The 22,925-nt window shown below is 35.5% G+C and overlaps 1 protein-coding gene across 8 annotated transcripts in view; it reads left to right on the forward strand.

The window, feature by feature from the left end:
• SESTD1 (SEC14 and spectrin domain containing 1) overlaps nucleotides 1–22,925 on the forward strand; it is a 48,932-nt gene that overhangs the window by 19,702 nt on the left and 6,305 nt on the right. For 5 of the 8 annotated variants that reach the window (XM_086898137.1, XM_086898136.1, XM_086898140.1 and 2 more), the window contains 9 exons: nucleotides 384–497; nucleotides 7,366–7,479; nucleotides 8,342–8,439; nucleotides 8,794–8,849; nucleotides 11,255–11,466; nucleotides 15,060–15,182; nucleotides 18,461–18,655; nucleotides 19,262–19,376; nucleotides 20,514–20,673. In XM_086898137.1, coding sequence (XP_086754263.1) covers nucleotides 384–497; nucleotides 7,366–7,479; nucleotides 8,342–8,439; nucleotides 8,794–8,849; nucleotides 11,255–11,466; nucleotides 15,060–15,182; nucleotides 18,461–18,655; nucleotides 19,262–19,376; nucleotides 20,514–20,673 — 1,187 coding nt within the window. The remainder of the gene's footprint in view (nucleotides 1–383; nucleotides 498–7,365; nucleotides 7,480–8,341; nucleotides 8,440–8,793; nucleotides 8,850–11,254; nucleotides 11,467–15,059; nucleotides 15,183–18,460; nucleotides 18,656–19,261; nucleotides 19,377–20,513; nucleotides 20,674–22,925) is intronic. The other 3 variants (XM_086898142.1, XM_086898141.1, XM_086898143.1) reach the window with 1 other exon arrangement.

Genomic DNA, 22,925 nt, shown 5'->3' on the forward strand with positions numbered 1-22,925 from the left:
TTTCCTTCTACATAGAAGATAACATTGGTGGAAACCTTTGTTTTCAACATTTCTTCTTTTTAATGAAATACCATAAATAAAATTAAATCTAGGCAATAGTTAATTTTTCTGTACTAACACAGCATAGACTAATGGTTTGTCCTTATGACTGGGAGTAAAGAGGTTATATTTTCTTTTCAGTTTTGACACAGTTTGCTGTGAAATCTTGTGCAATGTTACAGAGCAGGATGAAGCAAATATGTGATGTAGATGAAGTAGACTTCAATTACTGTCTGCAATTTTTACATTCTTGTATAGCTGATGAAATCTAAGTGGAATTCAGTTCTGTGGAAAATGAAGGTTTAATCTTGAATGTTTTACTTATTTTTTTCTTTGTTCTACAGAATGTTGTTCCAGCTGAGGTATCACTTGTTTGTGTAGTAAAGCCAGATGAATTTTGGGATAAGAAGGTTACACATTTCTGCTTTTGGAAAGAGAAAGATAGACTTGGCTTTGAGGTATGTTGAGCTTTTGTCAACTTCACTCAAAAATACTGTTCCTGAAATACTGGTATAATTGGATGACAACTAAAGTGTCTTCAGAATAGCTATATTCCAGATGCTTTGTGGATAGCCTTAACAAACCATTGTGGCTTTTTAACTTTTTCCATTTTTAATGAGACTTTATTCATTTAATATCCCTAACTTAGAAATGTGTGGCATTTAATTCTTTGCTTAGCAAGAAAATAAAGCTATTTGATACATATTGTGTGTGTTTTGAGTCAGAAACTGTTGTACAGGATTTAGTGTGAAATTTTTCATGATTTCTCTAATAGGCTGTTGAGATACATGGTGTATGGTGTCACTAGCAGCTGTAACCATTCTGACAAATATCCTGTTGATATTGCATGCATCTTCTCTCATTTTGTGAGTTCTTTGACATCAGGAATGGTTATAGATCCCTTGCCAAATACAAGCTGACAGAGGCAGAGAGACTACAAGAGACAAGAGTACAAGAGACTACACGCTAATATTAGCAATTCCCTTGTTATCTCTGTCTGGGGGGTTAATGGAAACCTCAGTTTTCCCTGTTTTTTTAGAAAATATCTGTGTCATCAAACTTTCCACTCATTTTTGTAAGCTAATCTTGTTTGAACTACAACAGGCATGTAACATGCAGCCCAGTCACGATGTCTTTAATCAAAAACATGAGTGTGGTGGTGGCCACTTCTATAAACAAGCATGTTGTTTGGAGCCACATCCAAGATCAGAAGTTGAAAAGCCTCTGAACTAACCGTCTGCACTCAAAAATATGATTTGAGAGCTGCTGCTTGGAAAGTGACTTAAGTATGCAATATTCAGTTTCACACAGATCTTTCACAACATAAAGTAAAATGCCAGAGCCCAGAAAGTAGCAGTAAAAAAGGCAGAGCCCCTCTATACAAGCCTTTACTGTGTGATTTAGGCTCTCTTTTCCCAGCTACAATCCTGTAAATCAAGTTATTGGGAAGTTCAGGAAGTCTTTGAAGTTGTGATATAAAAGTATGTGATACAGCAGTTGTTAGTGTATGTATCATGTTGTTGCTAGTTTGAAAGTTAGACCTAGAAGATTCTTCCTGGGTTTTTCTTTAACATGACTCAGCTAGAATGCATTTTTAGACAAATAAGCAGAAGGCCTACAGAAAATATATCAACAAAGCAGGGATAACTTTACATTACTATGATAATAAAAGGATTTTTTGTTTCACTTTAAGGTTTGGCTAACTGTCATTAAATGATAATCCTTTAATTTAGTAATCTTAGTAATTTTATAAAGCATGTTCTGTACTAGTAATCATGTTGGCACAGACTACTGGAATTATGTAATAAACCTTTTGGTTTCTGTTACTTGGTTGTAGTCAGGAAAACTTTCAGTAAAAATGACCCACCTCCTCCGGGCTCCAAATATTTGTGTCAGAGACAGGAGTATGTCTTGTCTCTATTCCAAATACGAGTGCAGAGCACTGATAAGGCTGTGGAAGGCTCCAGCTCATGCACAAATCTACAGCTGCATAATTTTGAATTACTGGCAGTAAAAACAAACAACACCCAACTCATGTTTTGGATCAAGGGTTAGTTTTGTGTTAACTGCTAGGAAAATTCAGGATTGGTTTTGTACCAGCAAAATAATTATGAACTAAAAATTTTAATTAAAATATGAAATATTTTTATTCACTTGGGTGTAATCTCATTTTATTTGAAGTAAATGCTGTGTAACTGTGATTTCTAATGGGGCATCACATCTACCTCCTATTTCCTACTACCTGATCTGTTCTTAATACCTTGCTTAATATTACCATATGAAGCAATTAATCACAGTGTCTTCCTTTCTGTTCAAAGGCAGAGATCCTCTGCTTCAGAGTGAGATGTGGTGATGATGAGTTGCAAAGCACTGAAAGTAAATGTGGGAACTGAGATCAAACAGTACTGGGTGGATAAGTACAAAGAGGTGGGCTGATTCAGCTGAGTAAAAGTTCATATCTTTATTTCTGGTTAGTATTAGTGTTGGTTTTGGACCTGCCTCAGGACAATTCCCATTTGTCCTCCAGCAGAACTTTCTTCTGTAACTTCATTCCTCCCTTATTAGCAACCAGTTAATGTGTTAATTGAAGCAGTTTTATTTGGTCCTGTGCCCTGCTTAATAAGAGTTGTCTTAATTGTTACAAAGCTGTTTTCAGCTGAAATGTTGCATAAGACACTGTAATACTTCATATTGTTAATATTTGTAAATATTGAAGAACAGGATTTGAGTATAAAAATTGCTGTGTTTTAGAAAGAGTTGGGAGGTGGTGCTTTTTGCTTTTTTATTAATATACACTACATAGTGATGAGAAACAAATCACTCTTAGTAGATGTAGTGTGTTTTATTTGAGCATGAGCTTTTCTTAAGAGAACAACGAGCATAACTGGAAGAAATAATTTGCCATAAAAATAGGAGAAATTTGTACACAACGCAAAATTGCCTATAGATTGGTGGGGCTATTTTGCACATGCCATTCATTTAAGGAACTTAGAGGAAAAGTAATCTCTGAGCCTGATTTAGTTATTAGAGTAGTACTTTGAAAATCAGTTTGTCAGGAGCAGGAAAGAAGAGGATGTGCTTGCTGTTCTTTTCCAAGGAAAAAACTGGGTGGTAAACTACTATGAATTAGTTGAAAAAATTAGAACGTATAGCATAAGAATACTTATAGTCCTGAAGTCCAAAGTCTGAATAGTTCTAAATGCTTCACACTTCTACTGTAGCAGCTGACAGCTCTAACTCTCTAGTAAAGAGCGTCAGAAATTTCTTATGATAATTTAGCTGCAGCATCTGCACTGGAAGATCTCAAATCTCTAATTTACCTTTTAAGAATGATGCTAATGAGCAGAGTATTGCTCCACAGAATGAAGAATGAATAGCACTTTGTAGGAAGTACCTCATTTTTGTCCATTTTCAGTTCAGTGTTTTAAGACTGAGGCACCAGAATTTGTAGCTTCCATGGACTTTCCTAAAAAGGCATATAGGAGTTCCAGTCAAAAATGTTTATTTAACTGCATCTCTATTCATATGTAGGCATCTATTCATACGTGTGCTAATTATTGTGAGCCCTGGAAGGTAAGGTGAGTGGGTAAAACCACGAGTGAAGGAGGCAGTTCCTCAGAGTGGAGTTAATCTTGTGTTTATCTAGGTTCTGCCAACTGCTCTTGGGTTTCTAGTATGACAGATTTTTATGGCAATGGCCAGATAAATATTTAACTTGTGTTTCTTGGTGTAATGTTAAAGAAAATGATCTTTGTTTAGACTAATGTTCCATATTAAAGAATATGCAATGCTAATCAGCATTTAATCAGATAGTATTTCAAAAAATGGATTGAAACAGAATTATTCTCCTCAGGAAGAGGTAGCCTGTGCTGTACTGTTCTGTGGCAATGATGATCATATTTAGATTACACTTTCTTAAATTTTATATTCTCAAGGGACGTGTATTTTGTTCTCTTTTGGAAAGTATCTGCTCCTTTTCAGATTCAGTAGTGTGGCTGCTCTGATATTACACACTTCAGAAAAAAGATACTTGTTACTGAAATTTTACAGCATCTGATTCTCAAGCAGCTCCTGGGCTTGACTCTGTGACATTTGTATTAAAGAGCTTTTTCATTTCTTCCCTTAAGAGAGGAAGTAAGTTCAGAAAGATGTATTTAACATTTGGGGGCGCTTTTACATGTCCTCTTGAATATCTAGAATTCCTCTGTCATCTTGACTTCTGCCTCTATCTCCTTGTAGATATATGATCAATGAAAATTGCAGAAAGCAGCAAATGGTATAGAGAGGTCAGCTTACTGCAAACAGTATTTAAAGCTTTTTTATTACAAAAGATACATGTTGCATGGGTCAAAATTATGTATTTTCACTCTGGAGAAATAGAATTTTGCACTTAAGCCATGAGACTTTGCAGTCTTTTTGTCTTTCTTCTTTTGCTTGACAGCTTTTACAAAGGATGTTTTAAATTTTAAATTAATTTTTTTTTTATTAAAAAATACAGCACTACTACAGCACTACTCTTCCCAAAGCGCTGTTCTGAGTTATTTCTTTAAAGGCTTTCACAAGGATTTTTCACAAGCAGGCCAGTATTGTACAGATCAAGTTTACTGACTAGAGTAGAGCAAGAATGAGAGCTGCTACCACTCTTCCAGCTTTTAAAAAGAGCTGAGTGCAGATGATGATTCCATGACTCTGGTCAGTAGCAAACAGGACATGTTGGAAACCTGCAATGACTGTCAGCTTATTAGCTGTCCCTGTTGTCAGAAGCGGGTGGATCAAGTGGGAAGGGAAGCAAAGATTAAAGGATTCAATAATTTATACTTATTTTTGTGTGTGTGTTTTACCATCTGTCCAGATCTATTTGTTTCTCCCTTGGGAAATTTAAGCTCTTCATTTTAATATCCAGCTATAATCTGCTGTCCAAAGGCTTTTACTTTGGATTATGAAAGCTGCTTTTTTTCCCCCCTTTTTCTGGAATCAATATTGTTTGACTTGGAAAAAAAAGGAAAGCAAAAAACCATTTCAATTGCAATAATGGGGTTATTCCTGTTTTTACAGCTGTAAATTACCTTATCTTTACCTGTGGAAATACATTGAAGGGTGAAATTTAAAGGCAAGGATGAAACACTAATTCATAAGGGACAGCTTTTTCTAGGGTGTGGTACTTTGGCATCTATTTTCACAAAAGGTCAAAGATAATTACTCTGTTTGGATTTTGAAACATAGTGGGAACCTGACAGCAGAAGTTTGCTGAGCTTGAAGTAGAATTCATATCTGTAAAAGAGAAGTGTCTTCTCACTGTGCACATTGCATTTTTCAACATTGTTTTCTTCTTTGGTGTACTTATGGACTATTAATCTGTAATAGCTGATTAAAACATCATTTCTGAAGCTTCAGAGGGGCAAATTGCACTTTTGACACCTAGAAAATATCAAAGCTAGTTTACTAATTTAAAGCATATAGAGGATGTTAGGTTAGCACTGCCACTAGTTCAGGTTTTGCGCAAGAGTTAAATTCTGTTCAGGAACCTTCATTTCTGCCACAACTTAGTCAAAAATTCAAATTTTTTTTTATATTATGAAAAGTTCAGACAGGATTTTAGCAGCTAGCCCAGTGAACAGTAAATAAACAGCTTAAGAAAGAAGTGGTTTTTAAGTCAGAAACCTAGAGAATGAATGGGTTTGAGAGTAATGCTTTAAGTTACAACAAGGTTTATTAATAAGGTGGAAGTTTTAATTTCTCCAGGATTTTCTAATAAGATGTAGAAAATTTGGGTTTTGACATGGGTGTTTATTTTTTGTCAGAAGATTATTTTTTCATATGGCTAAAATATTTTTTTGTGCAGGCTTTGCTCTTTCAGAATTTTTTTTTTTAAAAATCATCTCCCTAGTAGAAGTTTGTGATGGCTATCCCTTGCCCACTCTCCTTCTTGAAAGATCTCAGTTAAAAATAATCTGAAATACGTGGTCTCAATGCAGTCCATCTATTTTGTCAGGCTATTTGGATCTTTTCAAAACTTGAATTTCAGTAATGAGAACCAGCTGCCCTGATTGTTTTTTGTTTTAATTCCTATACCAAAATTATTCTTCTTTTTTTTAATGAACTCATAGAGGTAAATGTTAAAAATTACCTAAACTGTAAAGTGTGCCAAAAGAAGGAAAAACAAAGGCTTTTTTTTTTCTTCTTTCTTGGATGTAGAATCCTCTGGGATTCTAATCCTCTGGTTACTGGCGTTACTTGAAGAAACTACTAGCCAATTCCATTTACAGCAACCATGTACCATCAGGAGTACAGGACAATAGTGTATATTTGGATGTTGCTGAAAGGTTTTCCTCTGCAATAATAGACCGTTTGTTTGGAGCTACTCCGAATTCTTTAGATTCAGTATCTGCAGGAAAATTGAGCTGGAATAGAGGTCTCTCTCTAGTTAGCTCTTTCCACATATTCTTGTGCCCTACAAGAGTATGTGAATGATTTAATGGGTTATGGAAATTTTCTTTCCTTTTTTTCTTTTGTTTCTGGCTTTATATTCCAATATGCCTGCTTCCATGGAGAGATTGTTCTTGTTGTTTTTTTTCTCACAGGAGTTATTCCAGGCTTAGCATATCATTCATCAAAGCAAACTGTACTGCCAATTTTTGGGTTAGGCTTATGTGAGAAAGGCTCATTCAGGAGCCTCTAGAATGCAGAAATGGAAGCAAGAATTTAGTTTTTCCATCTAGCAGTGGACCTGTGTTTTCCTGTATGCCCTGATGTAACTGATGATCTAGATTTGTCTCCTAGGTGAATGACTCAGGCTTTTAAGCATACTAAGATTTGAATTCTTTACTACTCATGGAAAGAGTATGATTGATCCAACTTTTGCTGAGCATATTTGCACAGTAAATGCAAGCACTTAGCTTTAATGGCACAAACTCACCTCTGGGACTGAATGCATTGCCGGAGTGGTAAAAATACTGAGTGCTTTGCAGTATGATAGCCTGCTAGTATATTCACCAGATATAGATTGTGTAGTATATGACTTAATCACAAAGCATCAGTTCCCAGCAGGAAAACAGATATCCAGGGAACACATTTCTTCTTCCCACTGTAAACACACAAGGTGGTAGAGATGATGCTCTTACAGGATTATGCATGAGGTATACACTGCATGTCAGAATTACCTGTCTAGTTTAGGCCCACATTAATTGCAAACAGCCACATTTCATTAAACATTTAGCAGTAAAATCTGAGTGACAGAAAGATCTGCACACTATCTCTAGGCACACTTCTCAGATACTGAAGGAAAATATGAGCATTACCTACAAATGACCTATTTTATCATTGCAGGTTATTTTAGTATCTGCTAACAAGCTGACACGATATATAGAACCATGCCAACTAACAGAAGATTTTGGAGGAACTCTCACCTATGATCACATGGATTGGTTGAATAAGAGGCTGGTTAGTTATCTGCTTTCTGGGGTTGAGGTTTTTAATGTCTCCTTCTTGAACCCTGAAATTTTTATTTGTGTAGGAACTACAAAGCATGTAGAAAATGGTCATGTGTAGTCTTGCGGTTCATTTACATGAATAGTGTTGTGATAAGGAACACTGCTGTTACTCAAGGGATGATAAAGCTAATGTCATCAATTTGTTGAGCAACCAGTTCCTTAATAAAGCTCTTATAGTAACACTAATTCTAGAAGAGCCTGAGTCTGTGCTGTAGTTGCTATAAAGGGAAACTGGCTGCTGTAGGCAAAGACCAAAACAAGGAGAAAATACCAGAACTCTGCAGATCCTCCTGGGTTATCTATTAGGTCTTTGTTCCTGTGGTTTTAGACTGTCCTACATCAAAACCTTTGTCAGCAGTTTTTTTTAGTTATTTATTACAATATGGTCCATTTTAATAGTGATTAGAAGCTGGGAATCTTTACAAAATCATTTAAATCCTTCCAAGTAAGCTATCTGGTAGTTGTGTAACATATCTTGATTCTCTAGCATTATTAAAGGCTTAAATGAAGATATAGAATAAATATGGCCATAAGATCTTACAGGTTTTGCAGATTCTCAATTTGTTTTCAGTATTCATTATATTCAGTGTAATATTTACTATCTCCCTAAGGAATCTGAGTGCTCTTAAGTGTTCCCTGAACAAAACTTTCTTTTCTGTTGTTTCCTCCCTACCATCTGAATGCTGGGAGATAATTACTCTGTATAGAGATTGAGCTATACTAATGGAACTACTGGATAAATTTTCCTTGATGCCTTCAATACAGCTAAATAAAATTTTTATTTCTTGAACTAAAACCTTCCTCTTATTTAGGTATTCGAAAAGTTCACTAAAGAATCAACATCTTTACTGGATGAGCTTGCTCTAATTAACAATGGAAGTGATAAAGGAACTCAACAAGAGAGAGAGAGGTACATGATTCACTTTTTGAAATCAGTGCTTTTGGATTATAAAAGTTCATTTGAATTCCAGAAAAATACTGAAAAAATTATTCACCTTTAACACCTTGAAATGTGTAAGGAAATTTTAAACCTTTATAATGTGGACTACAACATATCTGAGTATGTGTGTAGGGGGATGCTCATTCAACTGATTACATGCACCTCCATGTGTGTTTTGATTCAGTGAGTTGAAAAAGTGAGGACTTTACTAAGTGAGAAAAAAACTTAGTCTTTTAAGACCATTAGGTAGTTCTAGCCTTAGCTGAAGTTTTTAGTGTTATTATAATACAAATTTTAATAATGTGTTTGTTATTTTTTTCAAAGATCAATAGATTTGAACTTCCTTCCATCAGTTGATCCTGAGACGGTATTGCAGACAGGTACAGTAAGTTAAAAAATTAGAATGTTGGTCAGTAAAGTGACATAATTCATTTTAGGCCCCAAGTGAAAGCACAGAGGGCACAGTTGTTATCAACTGTATATAAACTATGTTTATCAACCACTGTAATCTTCGGGTTCAAAAAAGTGATGCTAAGAGATGGAAGAACTCCAAGCATGTCTTTTTAAATAACATATTTTTATAATCTCACTAACATCTTACTAATATTACCATAACATGTTTAATTTTGGGAATGCTTTGTTTATAGCTAATGTGAGTATATTTGCCTTATAGAATGAATTCATCTCAGTAGCCACCAAATGGTTCCAACACAAAAAGCATTTTCCTGCACAGTTCTGACAATTTGCATCAGTCTAGTTCTGAGCTGACCATCTGTCAGAAAAATGAAGCATACTTTGCTTCTTGGACTCTCAATTCAGCATTAAATGATTTGGGATTCCTTAACATGCTAGGGTGAATTTCCTATTGACAATAAAGTATAATAGTCTATTGATTTGGACTGTTTTTGTTTTGTTTTTTTACCTAGTTCCTCTGGAACAAGAAGTAATGCATAGTGTTAGGTGGTAATCAGAGTTTGAATGCTTAGAAGTTTTACCTTACAGCCTCCTATAAACTAATGTGTGGATCACATGTCATACTTCTCACAGTAGCTTTACATGCTCATTATGTAAAATTTTAGCTTATCTAGATGTGGGATAATAGTGAAAAAATAATTTCTTACTTTGATCTTTGAAGTTTTTAAAACATGAAGTGTCTGTAGACAGTGTCACTAGATTTTAGCCTAATTGTGTGTCCAAGATTTTTGGACAAAACAACACTTCAATTTTGTGTAAGCAGATGGTTCCTTTAGCCCATTAGTTTATGCACATTCTCTGTTTTCTTAATTCTAGTAATTAATTTTTTTTTGGTGGTGTAAAGTTTCATAACTTCCATGGGACTGGATGATCCTTATGGCTCTTTTCCATCTCATCATATTCTGTGATTAAATCATGGCAGTTTTAAGAGGCAGCCTTTCTGTGTTAGAGTCACTGTACTGAAAGGCTGAGAAAAAGAAAAATTAAACTCTCCCCAATTAGTTTTTTATCTTCCCAGGCTAGATGTAGACAGAGGGTTTAGATAAAAGGCTTCTTTCTTCTGTCTACAGGTACTGTTCTTTTCACATGCTCCAAATCCATATATACAGTTCATAAAATTTGATAAGAAGTTAGTTCAAAAAGATGTTTTTACCTGGAAAAATGGTGATCCTTTGCTGCTGGAACAATACAATAAAATTTCAAAATTACCCCAGTAGAACAAACTTGTAAAAAAGTCTGTTTGCCCTGCATCTATCTCTGCCTATCTATGGAGTGTTATAAAAGATGAAATCCGAGATGTTTGTGCTATAATACAGCAAAATGTATTTGAATTCTTAAGACATTTTCATTTCATAATAATATATGCTGAGTAACTTAAAGTTGTTTCCTGCAATCTTCAAAGCCCTTGGCATTTTCAATGTCTCTATAATAGCAGTTGAATTTAGCCTTTTGTTCCTGCATTTTCCTTGAGGTATTACTATTACTCAAGTAGTAGGTTTTTTCTTTTAGTGAACTGTCCATTATAAGAGCTGCAGAACTAATGATCTCCAAATGGCACATTTTCACTTTGACACCAACATCTCTTTAGTGACCAAAGACTTATTTTAACTGTTTCAGTGAAATTTTGAGGAACAAATTGATGATCTGGGTTTACTTGTGTTTACATACTGAGAACTTTAACACAACATTCTTCAAACAGTTTAAGCAAAAGATTAAATAGTCAAAACATGCTGGTTTTGTGTATGTGAAAGTCACTGTACTCTAGAGAGTTTGTACCCTGATATGATGCTTAAGAGGATGAAGTAAAGGGCAAGACAGGTGAGAACAGAATACTGAAAAAATAGTTATGTCAACTTCACACTCTCTATGAAAGAGTTGTACTTGCTATAAAAATTCTGAAAGACAACAGAGAAATTATATAGTTAGATTTTTAGTGCCTCCAGAGCATTCATTCAATATAAGATCATGAATTGTTTGAGAGAAATACTTTGGATGCTACTCACCTTACTCCAGAGCTGTTTCAGACTCAGGATTGTGCTTTTCAATTTTTCTTACATTGATCAGTGCTATTGTCAATTTGAATGTTAGTCACAGTATATATCTGAAATATTACACATTTCTTTTCTTCTGTTTTATGACTGATCCAGCCCCACAAACTGCGACCAAAGCTCTAAATGTGCCCAATGTATGAAAGATCATTAGCTGCCAGAATGCATTGTTAATGGTTTAAAAGCAGGCAATCTTTCTACCAATTGTTGTGGTTTTATTCTTCAAGTCTAGATTAACCACATCATTCCATGTACTCCTAAAGGTCACGAGTTACTCTCTGAGTTACAGCAGCGCCGATTCAATGGATCCGACGGAGGGGTTTCCTGGTCTCCGATGGATGATGAGCTGCTGGCTCAGCCACAGGTCATGAAGCTGTTGGACTCCCTCAGAGAGCAGTACACCCGCTACCAGGAGGTTTGTAGGCAGCGAAGCAAACGCACACAGCTGGAGGAGATACAGCAGAAGGTAATGCAGGTAAGCTTGGAGCTGTTCTTGAAAGCAGTGAGGTGGAGTTTTGAGCTCAAGTCCCAGACTGTGATTTCTGCAAAAATCAGAGGGGAGACCTTACTGCCTCTCATCACTTCACAAATGTCAGTGTGCTAGTCTCACTCGGTGCCTTACATTGTGACTGCCACAGTGGCTTTCCAAAGGCTATTCTGACATGTGGAGGTTGTTATAAATGCTCTCTTGCCTTGGTGCTGCCCCTTTGCTGCGCACTGTGGCAGTGCCTGGTGGCATTGTTGGAGGTGCAAATTCCTGCCCTTCTGGCAAAGACAGGGACACCTCTGACTGAGCATCAGAGTTGAAAACCTTCCCCTGCCCACATCATTTAAAATTCCTGTTAGTGGAGATAAGCCATTATATATTCCTATATTTGTCTAATGCTCGGTGGTTTAATGTAAGCTGAAGTGCTTAAACTGTATTTCAGGAACACCCCGACAAGAATGAATATAATTTTCCTAATCAATTGCATGTTAAAGGTCATGATGAACTGGTTTGGTCCTTTGGAAACAGCCATGTAATTAGCACTTTCAACATTTTCTCAGCAGAGTCTCAGTAGAGAAAATCAAGGAATTAGAATTAATTTATTCTTCTTGTGTTTATCACTTGAAATTAGATATGTGTATATTAAAGATTCTGTGTAGTTTGAATATGCAGAAAATGGAATAGATAATTGCCTTTAACCTTTCAACATTGGCATTTCTAATGCATGAAGGTTGAGTACTTGCACTTTATTGCATTGTAGATATGGGTAAAAATAAAAACTAATCCATTTTGTGATGTCTAGCAGTGAAAATAGAAATCTACCGAGGAGAACATTTGAATTTCTATAGTAATTTGATTACTGTAAAATATCTAAAAATCAGATGTCATTTGTTGATATATTGAGCTGGGAGTATTAAAAATATATGAGAGATTAATATAATCCTATATAGAGCATATCAGCACAGCTGTGAGTATAATCAGGTGAGGGCTTTTTCCTGTGTATAGGTTTCAGTGGTTGAACAAGATGTGATTTTTATCATACTTTGCCAAACTGACATTGTTAGTACATTTAAATAGAATTGTTTACCATTACTCAGCCTCATTTTGCAATATTTATAGTAGAAATAGTTACTTGTTTGCTCTGTGAACACTACAGATGTTACCTGGCAAGTGAACTGAGTTTCAGTACACAGGAAGAATGTGTTTTGCTCTTCTGCCAAACTAATCAGTTTTTCTAAAGCATTTAAAAGCTTTCTAAATGGCATACAAATATTTGAGAAAAGGTTAATAAATCTACGAAATTATTTAGTTTACTTTTGGTTTACACAAAAAGTAGGCTTAATAGAAAGAGTTAAAGGCTAAAAGTAAGAGACTAATGATGTACAGAAGGAAGGCAATGCAGGCAAAGTGCCATGGAATTTATTTTGACAAAATGAACAGAAGTTGCCATATAACACTACTTACAGTACTTCGATTAGAATGGGTATTTCTCCCCTGTGTAGCTGTTACTTTTTTCTTTTGTGTTTTGATCTTCTGCTAGGTTTCTTTATAGTTACATTCCTGTTTCATTATTTAGGTACCATCTTATACTGCTAACCACTCCTGGCTTGCTTTTGTGCTCTTGTTACAATTTCACAATTTGCTGCTTCTCCTTACTGTGATGTGTTCTTATTCCTGTCTCAAAGCCTTCTGATCCAAAACCAACTCTCTCGCTTATGCCTTCAATATTCTACCCTCTCTTTTGAATTACCCCTCTTGTTTCTGTTCTGTGGTTTTGTTTCCCTTTCCTTTGTCTTTCATTTTGTAGTGTACAGGCTGCAGTGATTGTCAGATGCTTTGTAAAAAGTAATTTTTCTAAATGCTGCTTATTACTGCAACTCTGTAGGTTAGGATAAACTCTGTCTTTGTCCCTCCTTAGGCAGAGCTGTTAATTATTCTTTATCTAATCTTAATTCACAAAAATAAATGGCCAGTCTTGACCTTGTATTGCAGTAGTCTTGTCACTAATGATTTTAAAGTTTATTTTATGAAAATTACATCACATTTTTCTGCATGTCCCCTAGTAACTCCTCCCTCCTCAGTTTAAGCATCTGTCACAAGAATGGCCATGTGCTGGCCTAAGCAGTTGCAGAGTCAATGCAGTAGTTTCTGGAAACTTGTAATGGGGAGGTGGTCTTGGCCCTTGGCCAGAGAGGGCAACTGCTAAGCAGTAGCCTTGTCCAGTGTTTCAGACTTGCATGAGAACTGTCATTTCCATGTGTGTTTTCCAGGCCACTGTGGCCTTAGAGGGGGACATCTGGGTCCCTTCACTTTTAGGTCAGTTCCATATTTAACCCGTAACAGCTGTGCAGAGGTGCTGAGCACAACAGGAAGTTTCTCTTTAAACAAAAAGAACCTGCAACTGTAGAGTCTTAATTTGTCCTAGAAATGATAAAAACAAGGAACACTCAGAATGCTTTCGGAGCAATGAATATATGCTCTGAAACAGTGCTTCAGCATGGGGAAAAGAAGGGCAGGGGGAAGGCAGATACATAATGAATGACTCAAAGATGGAGTGAATTGGGTAGCTTTCTGTAACAATGATTGTTCTTGATTACTGTTGCAGCGCAGTCTAGCAGCACTAGGAAAATGGTCCAATTAGTCCCTGTTTCATTTGTCTTCGTGGTTATGGGGTTACATTGTGTATTGTATTATGTTTCCTGAAAATCTGTGTGAAGCTGTTGTGTGATCAATGTTTAAACAAAACTCACAGTAAAGACAGGAAGCTGGCTTCCTATGCCTTTTTATTAAGGTTCAGAACCTGGAGGTATTCCTGCATTTCCTTAGTTCAGGGCTCCAGCAGTTAAGTGACTTCTGCACTTGGTTTCATTGCAGCTATCTCTGTTTCCCAGATATTTAAAAATTTATCAGGATTTTTTTTTCCATAGATGCAATCCAATAATTCAAATATGTGTAAGGAAACCAAGATTTGAGACATTCTGTTTCGCTTGGAGTAATATTTACATCAAAAAATAGTTTCAAAATAATAAAAGAAATGCAATACTGTAGTGCAAAGTTGTGTTGCTGTGATCCTGCAAAGACAAATTCCCTAAAAAATCAGTAAAAGATTTCTGTTACTTGAATAGAGCAAGTGGGTGTGTAAGTTTAATTTTAAGCATCCTGTACTTGAGCATTAGTTTATTCAGCAAAAAAAGGAGAAAGCTCTAAGGTGTGAGGTTGAATACAGCTGTGCACTGTAATCACTTGGGCAATAAAAAAAATCTGGTTTGAACACAAGAGGTGTTTTGAGCTCTTTTATTGACAAGAGATATAAAATGATGGTTGTCTCTATGAGAAATCTTGTAGCTGCCACCTGTTTTCATGGAGCTGATGGGCTAAGGTTAATAAAGAGTAATTTCTACTTAAAACCTTGAAGGATGTGAATGGATTCAACAGCAAGGTTTTTACAGAACTGAAAAAGATCTGTTTTTTTCATAAACATGCTTATTTTTATTTCTGCTTGTGTTATGAAATTCTGTTTATACCAGTTTTTGTATAATTGATTTGCTACTTTGTTTTTCTCATCTTTATTGTACTGACAGGTAGTCAATTGGCTTGAAGGACCTGGATCAGAGCAGCTAAGAACCCAGTGGGGAATAGGAGATTCCATTAGAGCATCACAAGCTTTGCAACAGAAACATGAAGAGATTGAGAGTCAGCACAGTGTGAGATTTCCCATACCCTTTTCAAGTATCAAAATAATTCTAAATACATGTAGTTATGAGCAATATATTTTGGTTATGAGTATCTATGAGTTTTGCATAGTGTATGATTATATGAGTTACAGAGGAAATTACCTGAGCAGTTATAGAACTAATATGGTCATTATATTTGCTTTTTTTTTTTTTTCCACTGTAGAAAAATATGGATTACAGTCTGTGATTTTTGTTGGGTTTAGTATGTTACAGCAGTACTTAAATTTTCATGTAGAGTAGAAGGAATAAATTTACTTTTTCCTCTCTGCCAAAATATCTGAGAAGTCCTGCACTTCTCAAGTGAGTAACTTAATGTTTTTGTCTCTATTAAACTACACTTACCAGTAGCTAAAACTGTCTTAAGACTTTCATAGATCAAGAATTTAGATATACTTTTTGTTCATAATGACATCATGAGGATGCTATTTTGTAACTACACTAACTTTATGCCTTTGCTTCTAATTTTGAATACTTCCTAAGCTTCAGTAGAATTTTGTCTTTCCATTAGATGATTAACTATAATTAGGTTATGAATATTCAGTGCTCCCAAAGGGAGTTTTGCTCACAGTGCTGTTCACCTTTTCTGACTTTCCTTGATGTAGACACTGGCAATTTTTTCCACTTTTCTGAAGTTCTGTTTGCAGTCATGGCAACTAAAATAGTCACTAGGTTATCGTTTTTTGGACATAATTTAAGGGGAAAAAACCAGCCCCAAACCTTTGAGAAACACAGCATCCTAGACAGCACTAGTTCTGCTGACCCCACCTTCAGTGAGTATGGTTTCCTTGCTGGATGCAGCAGTGCAGGTGTTTATGTTTGGTTAAGTAAATCCTGTTTCCTCTGTCTTGTCGTTGCTTCCAAGCTCTTCAAGCAGTCTGGAACCCAGTACCTTCTGAAGTGTAAAACATCATGCAGTTGAAATCCTAATTGGAAAGGAAAAAAAAATAAACCCACAAACACCCTAGACCAACTGCTCCACTGACAAAAATAAATTTGAGTGTCTTTTAGTTACATTGGTATTTCAAACTGAAAAGAGAAATCCAGATTGAACATCCTTTCTTTTTGCTTGGATATCTATAACAGAGAATTGTGATTTAGCTGGGGCTAAATGCAGTTCTTGAAATCATTGAAATCCCACTGAAGTTTGCAGGCTGCCCTGCCGTGTTCTGAAGCACTGACAGCATGGAACACAGCTTGGTTCTCAGGTGCTGGCAGGAGTTTGCAGAAATAAATCAGAAAAAAAAAAAAAATTATATCAAAAGAAGTAATTGGAAGACCACTGTCCTACCTTAAATTTAGATGCTTGTTTAGAGATTAAAACCATTTTTTGTCAACAGTGCTAGAAAAATGTGCTTTGCCTTTTCCTTTGATTTTTAGTGTGCGCTTCCTCTTCCATTGTTTTCCTGCTTTTTCTTTCCTAATAAATGAATTGACAGTTTGTATGCTTGCTTTCTCTCATCACCTTCTCCTTAATGTTGATTATAATATTTTGAAGAGACTTTCAAAAATTATTTGTTATGAAGATACTTTTTTTAGTTCAATTTACTCTGAAGTGAAAAAAATAATTTCCATTGAGTGTGTTTTGGTTTGTTTGGTTTTTTTGGTTTTTTTGTTTTTGTGGTAAGAGGTTGGTTGGATTTTTGTGGGGGGGTTAATTTTCTGATAGTTTTATTCATGAGCAATACACTAGAACTGTTGTTTTTGAGCAGGTCTTTGCTCCATGGGTTTGAACTGTCACAACTGTGCCTAAGTTCTCCCATGAAAAAGATGAGAAATGCACTTTTTGTATCTGGTTTGCTAGTATCTTGATTTTACTGATAGCTTGATCAAAATCAATTACTGCAATTCTTACTTACTTTAATGCTAAAAATAAAAACTGGGAAAAAAAAACCAAAACCCAAAATCTCTAAACATATTAATCTAATATTTTTTGACTTCTCATATTATAGTTTATATGTCACATTTAGCTGGATTTGTGTGTTTAGTGTTGAACTGCTATGTTCTGTGAACTGATTGTGCTGAATCTGTGTATCTGTAGTACACATGTCACAGTGGAAGATGTTCTCACATTATGTCATCATAGTTGCCCCTTTTGGAACAGATGAGAGATTTATTCTGCTCTTAATTTTTTGACTGATTGCTAATTTAACTTTTTCATTACTTTCTCTTTGTTCCCCTTCTTGCTCTTTTCATACTCTTTTTTTGCTGTGAGCAGATGGTAGAGGCAGCTTTGGGAAAAAAATAAAAAAAATTAGAATATGGATATTTATACTCCGTTTTGCATGATTTGTAAATAAATGATGCAGAAGCTGAAGACATAATTTACAAAATTCTAAGCATCCCAACAGGAGTGAGACAAGAATACAAATTAAATATTGTAGGCCAATAGATGGTGCTGTTCCATAGAAATCCATAGGACACTTCAAGGTCAAAATCAGAGCTGTTGAGCAAACATGTTTTGCTTTGCAGGCATCTTTGCATGTGACAGCAGTCATGCAAGATGTGGATGTGATCTGGATGTATCAAGCTGTTTTTAAATCTCCCCAAATTGTTAAATATTTGAACTATTTTCCTCTGCAAATACACCAACATGACAACATAATTAAATCTTATGTATGTATTCAGTAATAAAACCCTGTGAAAAACAAATCTGCACATTTTGAATTAAACAGTATAAAGCCTTTCTGTAAATAAGAAACAAGGATCATTTTGAAGTTCCTGTGCATGGACTCTCTTTTGTTCAGAGGATAGAGATTACTTCCACTTTGTCAAAAGCAGTATTTTTTCTAAATATTTTAAGCAAATTATTGCTCTTTTCAGTCATGTCCCTGAAAGTAACACCTGGATAGTCCTGTGAACAGCTTATAATAGCTGATCACTTGGCAAAAGTGATCTTTTGTTTCAGTAGACCAGTGCAAACATTTAAGCACTAGAAATTTGTTTTGAAATACTGGAATATCTCTTTTGGTGTAAGTTTGTGCTGAGACTAGGAGCCATGAGTTGAACTCTTCCCATCTTTCTGCATTAAATTTTTTATACTACAATGCATGTATTAACATCTACTGAGCACTTTATTGAGAGTTGGTTTGAAATCAGGAATGCTTTTTCCTTCTCTGTGAGATAATGCAATCTGTATTAAGCTGCTTTTTCAATCTGATTATTTATTAGCCTGCAGTTGGATGTATACCATTTAAGAGAATTACAATTGTATTTGTCATTTTTCATTCTTCATCTTCTTGTGTTTCTAGGAGTGGTTTGCTGTTTATGTTGAGCTTAATCAGCAGATAGCAGCTCTTCTAAATGCAGGGGATGAGGAGGACCTTGTGGAATTGAAAGCATTGCAGCAACAGCTGAGTGATGTGTGTTACAGGCAGGCCAGTCAGCTGGAATTCAGGCAGAACCTATTACAAGCAGCACTTGAATTCCACAGTGTTGCCCAGGATGTAAGTGTTTCTTTTTAATTTTTTTTGAGGCACTGTCGATAAATCAGTGCTTTAGTATTGTAAATGTTGAATAGATTGGAAAAATATTCAGGGAGATGAAGGGAAATATAATGTCACCTGGAAAATGCTGGAAGTTGTCATTTACATGTCTCAGTGTAATTGAAACACTGAGAAAATTGGCTCCCCCTTTTTTAATAAGGGAAGCACTTTGTAGTATGTCTTACATTTCATTAGTATTTGAAATAAAAAAGTTATTAGTTGAAAAGTTACTTTTTTGCCCTTCTTTTTTTTTATTTAGAGGCATATGCATTATTTTAACTGGAATTTGTTATACTTTTCATAGCTTCTTTTTGTCACATGGCATGTTCTTTTCCTATATTTTTCTTAAACAAGTAGAATTTTGGATTCTCCCACCATCTAGGGATGTGTGTTCTTGGATTGCTACAAGGCAGATGGGTCATTTATCTTTCACCTTGACTTTTATTTCCTGTAGCTGCAAAGTGAAATTTGAAAATGACAAATCTCCAGGCATTTTAGAAGATTGTAGACCCAACCATCTGAACCTCAAATTTTTTAAATATCAGCATTTATGTTCTTACATTTTAGTTGTCTCAGCAATTGGATGGTTTACTAGGAATGTTGTGTGTGGATGTAGCACCAGCAGATGGAGCATCAATTCAACAAACATTGAAACTGCTGGAAGAGAAATTGAAAAGTGTTGGTAAGCAAGATACTTCTGCATTTCAGGCACACGCATTCTAATGAGTGCATTACAGGGGGAGAAACAGTAATCCCTTTTAAAAATCACCAAAAAAGCAGGGGGAAAAGGTCTTATGACTTCTGATTCCTCACTATGTAATCTTCCACTGAGCTACTTTGGGCTGGCTGATGCCATCTGCTCTGTAGTAGTTTTGTCTGGAAAAATGATCTGGAACTGTTTTCTTTTAAATGCTTTGCGTCTAAGATATATATATATTTGTTACATGCCATTATCATGCATTTCATCTGTAAACAAACTTCTTTCCCCCATTAATCTTCTTCAGTGACTTGGGATTATAGTGCTTAGAGATGATCTGTTTGTCTCCAGAACTGACACCTTGATGATTAAGGTTTTGTCCACACAGTTTTAGAATGCTTGTACCGGGTGTTTTGCGGTAACTTTGAATGTGTATGTTAATAAATGGCACACTGGAGGTTGTTACACTGTCAAGCATATGGAATTAATTATTTCAGTTGGAAGGGGTCTGCAGTGATCAGATTGTTCATTAAGTTGTGGGAGAAAGAGCTGCAAAGAAAAATAATTGATGGTAGAAGTGGGTATGATTGGAATATAGCAGTTTGAAGCATAAATGAGATATTCCTTCAGGAAAACAGACAGTAGAGCTTCCAAATAACAGATGTAACAGCAGATCCCAAGGGTTGGCAAATTTCAGTGTAAAAAAGTAGAAAGTTATATCAGCTATATCAGATGTATTATAAAGTAGTAACTTCTGCCAGCAGTGGAAGAACACTTAGGCTTAGCAGTGGTAAATATTTTAGGGTTTATATAACTATGTGGATGAAAAACATTAATTAACTATATATAAGCTGAAAAACTGACGTGCTGTCAACTTCTATTCCTTTTCTTGTTATCTGCTAGGTCATAAAATAGCAAAGCCTTAGTTCTTTGTAAATATAGACAAATGCTCACTCAAAATTAAGTTGGAAAGGATGGTGAAGGACATAGTAATGTTCTTTTAATTTTCCATGTTCCAGTCTTCATCCATGTATGATTCTGTTGCATTTTATTTCTCTCAGCTGAGGAAAAAACCCACCAAAATTCTGAGTGATCATCTTTTTTTTTCCTTTCTCTTATTAGACTTAGGCTTGCAGGGCTTGCGTGAGAAAGGTCAAAGTCTTCTTGATCAGATATCTAACCAGGCATCATGGGCCTATGGGAAAGATGTGACCATTGAAAACAAAGAAAATGTGGACCATATCCAAGGAGTGATGGAAGATATGCAGCTAAGAAAACAAAGGTAAGAACGACAATTCTAGTCATTAAGATTTTTGTGTTAACAACTCACTTTTTATACAATTTAGGATTTTTAAAAGAGCCTATTTTGTTTTATTTTCAGTTAAGGGATGTATTATAACAATATATTTGTAGTATATTTGAATGGGACAGAAACTTCCCTGACTAATCCATTGTAATGTATTCCTAAAAACAAGCAGTTTTTATATTTTGGTGTACTGTATGGAGTACTTGAATGCTTTCCTCTGCTTGTAAATGCTCAAAAATGATACATTCTTTTTATATGGAGTTATGAAAATATGCAAGAGGGATCTTTTATATGTTGTCAGTTTGAGATGGAAGGATAATATGACTACAGTAGTGGTGATGGGTGTTAAAATTACGTGTTAAACAGCCTTGTTTATTGTCTTTATCATAAGCTCTATCCTTTGAGTATGGTATTTTCATTACTGAAGATAGGAAGACCAGTGAGATGGTCTTGGAGGGGACAGGGTACAAAGTGAAGGCACAGATTTTCAGTTTTCAAAAGAACAGGTGATGGGATACTGGACCATACAGTCACCCTAGAACATGGGGTTTGTGAGTTTTGGAAAATTATACTGAGGGATGAAGTTCCAGTTGGGAAAAATCTTGGAGTTGAGTTTATAAGAAGGATGGATTTTGCCTTTGTCCTCTTCCTCCATATTTTGATTATTTGTAGCTAAAGATGTAGTAGTACTGGATTTTCTGTAGTACTGCCTTTTTTTTCCTAGTCAACAATGTGAATGAATCAGATGCTATTGGTTGGAACCCCTGAGACAATGTAATGCTGCCCATAGAAAGGGCATAGAAATGCCTGACATTCAGGACATTGGCTGAGCAAAAAGGTGCCTCTAGGCAACAGCAAGGTCTAGTGAGCATCAAATTGCCCATTTTACAAATTAATTCTACTGTTCATAAACTGTTTTCTTAGGGAGCTTAGTGTAAGAAAGCATGTGTTGCAGTAGTGCTTAAAGAAATACTGTTATAAATCTACCCTCTGAATCCTATTAATTTAAGCAATAGTTGTGTTTAGAGGGTCAGCTGCAAAAAGCTACAGAGGACATGTCACTGCAATAAAATGGCAGTTGGAATTCATTTCTGAGAGAAGAAATGTACATGGGAGAAAGACTTTATATACACAGTAATGGACTCTGAATCAGCTGTGAACTCAAAAATAAACATTGGAGAACTTGCAGAAATTGCTTTGGTGTTCAAACATACAGGGAAAAGCAAGTAGAATGCCAAGAAATTTTAGGAAAGGAATGAAAAATGGAAAGAAGAATGTCATTGTGTCACTGTATAGATTGGGTAGTCCTTTTCTGTTTGTGTTACACAATTCTGGTCCCTATTCTCAGAAGGGTTATAGAATTGTGGGAAGTCAGTCAGAGGACTAAAACATCAATAATATTTCCAGACAAAGGAATGAAGCAGCTTTCAGATCTGGAATGATTAAACAAGGTTTTTTAGCCTGGATAAGTGACAAAAAAAGTAAAAGGACTAAGCATCTCTCAGTAGCATGTAATATTATTTTTTGCAACATTTAATTTGTTTTTTTCAAAGTTCTGTTGAACATTTCTTGTTATTTACATACATATGTGTTGTAATGTTTATTTTTAGGGGCATTTTGCTGCTTTATTTATGATTTTGGAACCCATAAAGTGTTTTCCTGCATCGTTAGAGCAGCTGATGTCCTTTCTGTAAGCATTGCAGGACATCTAACAAAACACAGCCTGCTAACAAACTGTTCTTTGGAAGAGCTTATGTTTGTAACCAGTTTGGAAAAGATCATGCACACAGTCTTTTGCATTTGCTTATAAAGCCAACTGTTGTTGACATTAGTAATTCCATTTGCACTGAACAGGAGTGTGAGTCTTGCTGTCTACTTAGTAGGCTCTGAAATTGAGGTGGAAAGCATTCTGCTAGATGTATTAGCTTAGGTCTCATTGTGGAAAGAGAAGGACTTTCAGCACTTTTATTGGAATTCTGGAGAAAGAACTGCAAACTGTGCTCAACTCAGAACAAGATAATTAGGGTCAGTTTTTATATCAATTAGATTTTCAAATAATTCCTGACAAGTAAAGCAAAGGACATCATCATATAAGGGTTCAGGTAGTACCATCTTTAGTCAGCTAAAAAGAAAAATGGAAAAATGTATTATCTTTTTAATAGCCTCATCATATTCATCAAGAAAACATTAACCCCAACAAACAATATGGTTCAGAATTATGACAGGTT

This window comes from Cyanistes caeruleus, chromosome 7 (genome assembly GCF_971803275.1).
Source record: "Cyanistes caeruleus chromosome 7, bCyaCae1.hap1.1, whole genome shotgun sequence".
Lineage (NCBI taxonomy): Eukaryota > Metazoa > Chordata > Aves > Passeriformes > Paridae > Cyanistes > Cyanistes caeruleus.